Raw genomic sequence first — 7259 nt, 5'->3', positions numbered from 1 at the left:
TAACTTTTTCTCAGTCCTTTGAATATCTCAAAATACCTCTCTTCATCAAAATTTTTTTTTTTTTTTTTGTTTTTTTCTTACTTCAAGTCGTCACTTATCTTTTGACGTGAATGCAGGCATTTGTGATGGATGCACCCAGTTACTCAACAAGTCACAAACTTGAAGTGCTTTTGCATACTCATATTTCAAGTTACGGTTTGACGTAAGAGTAAACATTGGTAATGAATACCCCTAGTTACTAAGCAACTCAAAACATTGGAGTAAATGGAACTTTGTACAATTTTTTTCTTCTCTCTTTTTTTTTTTTTTCAAACACTCATATATCTTCTCTTTTCTTCAACCCAGTGTAAGAATAGATCAATTGGGTAACTAGGGATAAAGATAATAAAGAGGTAAGCTTGAAAGGCTCAATCGATTCAAAGAATGCCTAAATCACTTCCCAAGTAATATTCTGTATAAGATTTCTCCATGAGAGTTATTCAACAAGTTCTAGAATAAGTAGAGATCATCCAAATTTACAAAATTCACATAAAACTTCTCTAGGTATGCACAATGATTAATGATCATATCAAATTAAACAAGATCAAGTAAAGAATTAACAACTGGACTTAAGCAATGAGAATGATTCCTAAAAATTATAAGAAATTTCAACCATAGTCTTATCATAGGTTTTTTTTTTTTTGAAATATTAAAAATAAAATAAATTCCCTTCCCCCAAACTTAAATTTCACATTGTCCTCAATGGGAAAAAGGAAGAAAAAGTAATTAAAAGAATGAGAAAGGAGAAGAGATGCTCCCCTGATTTTTAATTGAATATTTTTCCTTGAGGTGCAACCATGTACCCATTGAAGATTTCTTTGGTCTCTTTATTCCTACAAAATGAAAAAAAAAAAAAAAAAAAATAAGATAAAGAAAAAATAAAAACATAAACATAAAAATAAAAAACTTGGGTTGCCTCCCAAAAGTGCTTTATTTAACGTCTGTAGCTAGACGTTATCCTCCATTAAAATCCTATGTGTGCAAATTGAAGGACTAATTCCTTTGATGTCAGAGATGGTCCAACCCAAAGCCATTTTGTGTTCCCGCAAGATTCTCAGCAACTTTTCCTCCTCTACATCACTCAAAGAACTGTTAATAATAACTGGCAAAGTAGAGTCTTGGCCTAAGAAAGCGTACCTTAAATTTGATGGAAGCGGTTTGAGCTCAAGTTTAGGAGGTTCCTCTGGTGGAGATGTTGGCTGACATGATTTTAGGTCTTCCACTTTTGGTTGCATTGAAGGAGGAAAGAGTGGTGTAGCCTCCAAATATCTTTCACACTCTTTAACCTCTTCATTATTGAATTTAACAAGTGTAGAGCGAGTAAGACATACCTCAAGTGGTAACTTTTGAAAATCAATTGCACAAGTCTCATCGGCCATGATCATGTCTCGGTCACTTATTTGAAAACAAGAATGTGTCTCGGAAGGAAATTCCATAGACTTGAATACATTAAAAGTGACCTCATCCTCTCCGACCCTCAAAACAAGTTTTCCTTGCTGGACATCAATTAAGGTTCTCCCAGTCGCAAGGAAAGGTCGACCCAATATCAAAGGAATCTCCTCGTCCTCATCCATATCAAGGACAATGAAGTCAGCCGGGAAGATGAACTTGTCAACTTTTACTAATACGTTCTCAATGACTCCTCTTGGATATTTAATGGATCTATCCGCCAATTGTAAAGAGATAGTAGTCGGCTTTACTTCTCCAAGACCTAATTTCCTGAAAACAGAGAGAGGCATTAGATTAATACTTGCCCCTAAATCACATAAAGCTCTATCAAAATAAGATTGTCCTATAGTGCAAGGGATAGTGAAACTCCCTGGATCTTTCAGTTTAGGTGGCAGCTTCTTTTGTAAGATTGCACTACTCTCCTCTGTCAGCATTACTGTTTCATGCTCCTCCAGTTTCCGCTTCTTTGATATAATATCCTTCAAAAATTTAGCATATTTAGGCATTTGTTCCAAAGCTTCAATGAGAGGAATATTAATATGCAATTGCTTAAATATACTTAGAAATTTAGAAAACTGATCATCCACATTGTTTTTTCTTAATCTTTGCGGAAAAGGAATTGGTGGATCATAAATTGAAGGAGAATAAGTCTCAAAAGTAACTTCCCTGGATTTTTTGTATTTTGAAGCTCTTTCATTCTCCTTAGTTTTCTCAGCTTGCTCCATTTCTTTCATCTCTGACTCGACTTCCTTCATCTTTGACTCCTCATTATCCACAGGTTTATCTTGTTTGGCATTTGTTACTTTTGGCTCCTCATATGTTCGCCCACTTCTCAATGATATTGCCTTTACATGTTCTTTCGGATTGGTGACAGTGTTGCTTGGCAAAGTTCCTGCAGTCCTCTCTGTGAGCATGCTTGAGAGCTGACCGATTTGCACCTCAAGATTGTGGATTGAAGCTGAGTGGTTTTGGATCGCCACATCTGTCTTCTGCATGTACTGCATGAACATGTCCTCAAGTGTCGGCTTCTTCTCTTGCTGTGGAAATTGCTGAGGTGGTTTAGCTTGCCCTTGGTTATTGCTCCATGAGAAGTTGGGGTGATTCCTCCATCCAGGATTGTACGTGTTCGAGTATGGATTATTTTGACGTTGAAAATTTGACACGTAATTTGTCTGTCCATAACTCGATTGGGCAAAAGGATTTCCCACTTGGCAGTCGACACTTGAATGATTTCCTGCACAATGATCACAAACAACATTAGTTTGAATAGCATTAACATTCATTTTACCTAGTTGTTGAGACAAAGTTGCCATTTGTGCCGCCAATGAGGTAATAGAATCAAGTTCTAAAACTCCAGCTGCCTTTCTTGGCATTGCTCTTTCTGTAGGCCATTGATAATTGTTGGATGCCAATTCTTCCAGAAGTTCATAGGCTGCCTCATGAGTTTTACTCATTAAAGCTCCACCAGCTGCTGCATCAACCATAGACCTGTTTGTAGCTCCTAGACCATTGTAGAATGTTTGCACTTGAAGCCATGCTGGAAGGTCATGATGAGGACACCTTCGCAATAATTCTTTGTACCTCTCCCATGCTTCATATAATGATTCACCCTCAAATTGGATGAACGTGGTGATATCATTCCTTAGCTTTGCTGTCTTCGCGGGAGGGAAATATTTTGCTAAAAATTTTTGTGCCAACTCCTCCCATGTAGTAATGATGCCAGGTGGCAAAGAATTCAACCAAACTTTTGCTTTATCCCTAAGTGAGAAGGGAAAAAGCCTTAGTCGAATCGCATCATCTGTCACTCCGTTATGTTTAAAAGTATCACAAATTTCCAAGAAATTTGCAATATGGACATTAGGATCCTCTTGTGACAGCCCCCCGAACTGGACAGTCTGCTGTATCATCTGAATGATGGCCGGCTTGATCTCAAAATTATTGGCTTGTATGGCTGGCCTCCTTATGCTCGATGTAGCTCCATTTACCGAGGGCATAGCATAATCCCTTAACGCCTTTTGCTCTTGATCGGCCATCTTAGATAGAGATGTGTTGGCCTCTTTCTTCTTTTCCTTCTTGAGCTGACGTAAGGTTCTTTCAATTTCAGGATCAAAGATTGTATGGTCTAATGGTTTAGATCGGGGCATGCACTTCTACTTCCTGAAAAGAAAGAAAACAAACTCAGATGCACTTAATTTTTTTTTTTTATTAAATAAAATAAAATCCAAAGTAGTAAATATCTAGCTAGTATCAATATCAATAACAAATAGTTAATCCCCGGCAACGGCGCCAAAAACTTGTTCGCGTAAAATAATCTGCAAGCGCACAGAATCGTAACAAGTAGTAAAGTGTTTTTAGAAAACGAATGTCGAACCCACAGGGATTAACTATGTTATTGAATACCGAAATTTACTAAATTAAGTACTATTTGGAAAATCGAAAATAGATGGAACGTTCTACTATTTGAATTAAATTAAACTATTTAATAAAAATAAATCTATGAATAAAAAATTAACAAAGCGTAAAATCTAAAAGTGTAAAAATATGATAAGAATGGATCTAGAGCAGTTGATTTCACCTAACAAATCCCACACAATTTATTCTTCCTAATTATTAAATTCTAATAATCTCCCGTTGATGATTAAAAATTCCTTAAGTATTCAATATCTTCTCTCGAATAATATTAAAAATATCTTCAACTAACAATTCCATATCTCTATGTGAATTTAATTAATTGGAGACTCATTACGTACTTTGAATTTTTTGAAAAATCACACTAGTCGCGGTAAAGCATCTCTACTTTCGCTCAACTAATGGTGTTTAATTCTAGAACTAAAATAACAAATCACCTCTCGGTCTCATTGTAATTCAATTGATCAAACCATAATTCGTAAAAAATAGTAAGCATTAAGAATAAGAATTAAACACTCAATCATGGAAATATTAAAAATAAAATAATTCAGAATATAAATTGTGTGTTCATTGCTAGACTACATCAACGCTCTAGAAAATAAAATTTAGTTCATAATAAAACTGAAAAGAAAACAAATAAAACTTATGTCTTTCATCTGATGGTTGATCAACATGAAGCTCTCGCCTTTGCCCTCAGATCCTCCTCTTCAGAAAGACTCCTAAAAGAAAAATCTTCAATGCGGCAGCCCCCTTTTCCTCTCAGGTTTTCTCTCCTCTTTTTTTTTTTCTTTTTACCCTAAAGAGCCTTTAAATAGGTCAAGGAATCCTATTCCCGTTTGGAGAAAATCCCAGATTTTTAGGCTTCACTTAACCGACGATTTTGGCCCATTTAACGTCAGAATTCGGACTTTTGGTAAACTACAAAGTTGTAGCCCTTTAAGTTAACTTTCCAGCCCAACTTGAATCATCTCGATTGGATATCTGAGCCCAAAGTTATGCTGAAAATACTAACTGATGTGCAGGCTGGAATCCTAATCCGAATTGGACTTGGATTTTGTACAAAATTCCTTTGATTCCTTGCTCTTCTCATTCCTTCAAAGCACAAATGAATAGATAAATATAAATAAAAAAAATCAAATCAAATCAAAAGAAATAAAGGAAAACTAACAATTTTAATAAATAAGAGGATAATAAAAATCATGTAAAAATTACACTTATCAAACACTAACGCCATTTGTGCACCGTGTATTAAATTGTTTTATTTCATTTTTAAAAATACCCTTTTCTTCTCTCTCTCTCTCTCTCTCTCTCTCTCTCTCTCCCTTCACACCAAAAAGATATCTCTCTCTCCCCTAGCTTAAGATCAAAGCTATAAGGTTTCAGACTCAGCAAGGACAACAAACTCCACCACCACAATTTCAGTATCGATTTACCTACAAAACCCATGCCATATGTCGCTATTGAAAGTTGGGTGGCTAGGTCCGGATTTAGGAGGATGGTGGTTGGGTGGGTCACAATCTAGGACAATGGTGGATGATTGTTGCTTGATCATGATAAGTGGTGGGCAGCAGTTGCAAGGTCACAATTAGGTGGAACTTGCCATCGTGGGTGTGAATTTTTATTTTTTTTTTAAATTGATTTGGTTTTGTTTGGGCTTGAGATATGAATCATGTGATGTTGGATATTTAGAACTATTTGGGTTTGAGGAGGATGAGTGGGTAGTGATAGGTGGTGCTGTTGTAGATGGTAGTTGTTGGATCACCTAATGCTTGCTATTGTGTGTTTGGGTTTTGTTTTGAAATTTTTTTGATTTAGGTCTTTTTTTAGGTGTGATGTTTTGGGGGATATGGGATTTTGCCCTTATTTTGTAAAACATCTAGCAAAATGTCGTTGTTTTGAAACTATTTAGGTCTGTATCTCTGTTTTAGTACTCGATTTTAAAAAAAATCGAGTTATAAATGGAAGTTCTATGCATATTTTGCCATTTAATTAAAAAAAAAAAATTAAGTGAAACTCGACTTTGCTAAAGTCAAGTTTCAATTAAAAATTTACATATAACTCAATTTTGAAAATATCGAGTTTCTAACAAACTCGATTTTATTAAAATCGAGTTTCAAAAATAGAAACACAAACCTAAATTGTTTCAAAACAATGACATATTGCTGTTATTTTAGCAAAATAAAGGCAAAAGCCCAATATCCCCGTGATGTTTGGTGGTTGATTGGTTGAGTTGATATATGTTTGATTGTGTAGTGTGATGCTGGATCTTATTGGGTTGATCTTGGTTTGATCATTTGATGTAGTGAGATTTTTTTTTTTTTTTTTTTTAATGTTTTGTAAATTTTTTCCCCAAATGAGACCATGTACGGTTTTAAAAAATTGATACGCTGGTTTAGTAAGATCCTTTTTGAATGGTTCTTAACTACATCTACATGGTCATGTAAGTCCTTTGGATATGCTGGTTTGACCTTGAGAGTGAGTGAAAGAGAGGGTTTATGTCCTAGGCAAGGAATAGAGTGAAAGAAATAGATAATATAAATGAAATAAAAAATTTGTTTGGGAGACTAAATAAATGGACATTAGTGTTTAAGGACTAAATTGATTTTTTTTTTTTTTAAACCTTTAAATGTGCTTGGTATTATCTCAAACCTCAGGGTAAGTTGTTGTAATTTACCCAAAAAAAAAAACTATTTTATCAAGTGAAGAAGTCATAAAACGGTATTGGATTTATTAGTCTTTTGCCATTTTCCTTTTAGTTCTAGAAAATAAGGGCTTGTTTGATACATAAACTTAAACATATGTTTTTAGTTTTTGAACAATATTATAAGTATTTTCACACACTTTTTTATCTATATGTAATTTTAAAAAAATTAAAAATTGTTATTTAAACATACATACCAAATAAACCCTAAACTTTTTAATATAGAATTAATTCAGATTTAACAAAAAAAAAAAAGTTAATACAGAGGATGCGTAATGCATGATACCTTTTCATGACTGCAGAATTTGAAAAATTCAAAAGTTGTGCAGATTCCAATGAGGTATAGACTATAGAGATTAGTTTGGCGCCAACTGATGTTGAATTCTGTACCGTCAAGGATTGAATAGTATCTCAATTTGATGGAGCTTTCTTTTGGACGACTCTAACAAGAAATTATAGCCACTAGATAAAATTTCTTCATAAAATTCAAACTGATTCTAAATTCAGAAAAATTATTGAAAAATTCCAGAGTACACACCCAAATTACCCGATGACAATCCCTAAGCTTTGACTAATCCAACCCAAATTCTTCCCTTTTTATTTTTATTTTTTTTTACTTTTCTTTTCATACATTTCTTCGTACAAAACAGCCACCATCTCC

At 34.3% G+C, this 7259-nt stretch overlaps 1 protein-coding gene and 1 non-coding gene across 2 annotated transcripts; one reads left to right on the top strand and one right to left on the bottom strand.

Moving 5' to 3' along the window:
* Window positions 1-352: 352 nt before the first annotated feature.
* LOC136062837 (uncharacterized) lies at window positions 353-4097 on the bottom strand. The gene is made up of 2 exons (XM_065762439.1): window positions 1371-4097; window positions 353-1298 (listed from the first exon to the last, which is right to left on the bottom strand). Exons 1-2 carry the CDS (start codon window positions 3630-3632, stop codon window positions 987-989), a joined length of 2574 nt encoding a protein of 857 aa, XP_065618511.1. The 5' UTR covers window positions 3633-4097; the 3' UTR covers window positions 353-986.
* On the top strand, window positions 3031-3137 carry LOC111991851 (small nucleolar RNA R71). Its single transcript, XR_002880785.2, has one exon. It is a non-coding gene; the product is annotated as a small nucleolar RNA R71 (small nucleolar RNA).
* Window positions 4098-7259: the final 3162 nt, after the last annotated feature.

The sequence above is a fragment of the Quercus suber genome, unplaced genomic scaffold (assembly GCF_002906115.3).
Source record: "Quercus suber isolate HL8 unplaced genomic scaffold, Cork oak 2.0 scaffold_458, whole genome shotgun sequence".
Lineage (NCBI taxonomy): Eukaryota > Viridiplantae > Streptophyta > Magnoliopsida > Fagales > Fagaceae > Quercus > Quercus suber.
The sequence above is the reverse complement of the archived record's forward strand: the minus strand, read 5'-3'. Positions and strand labels throughout refer to the sequence as shown.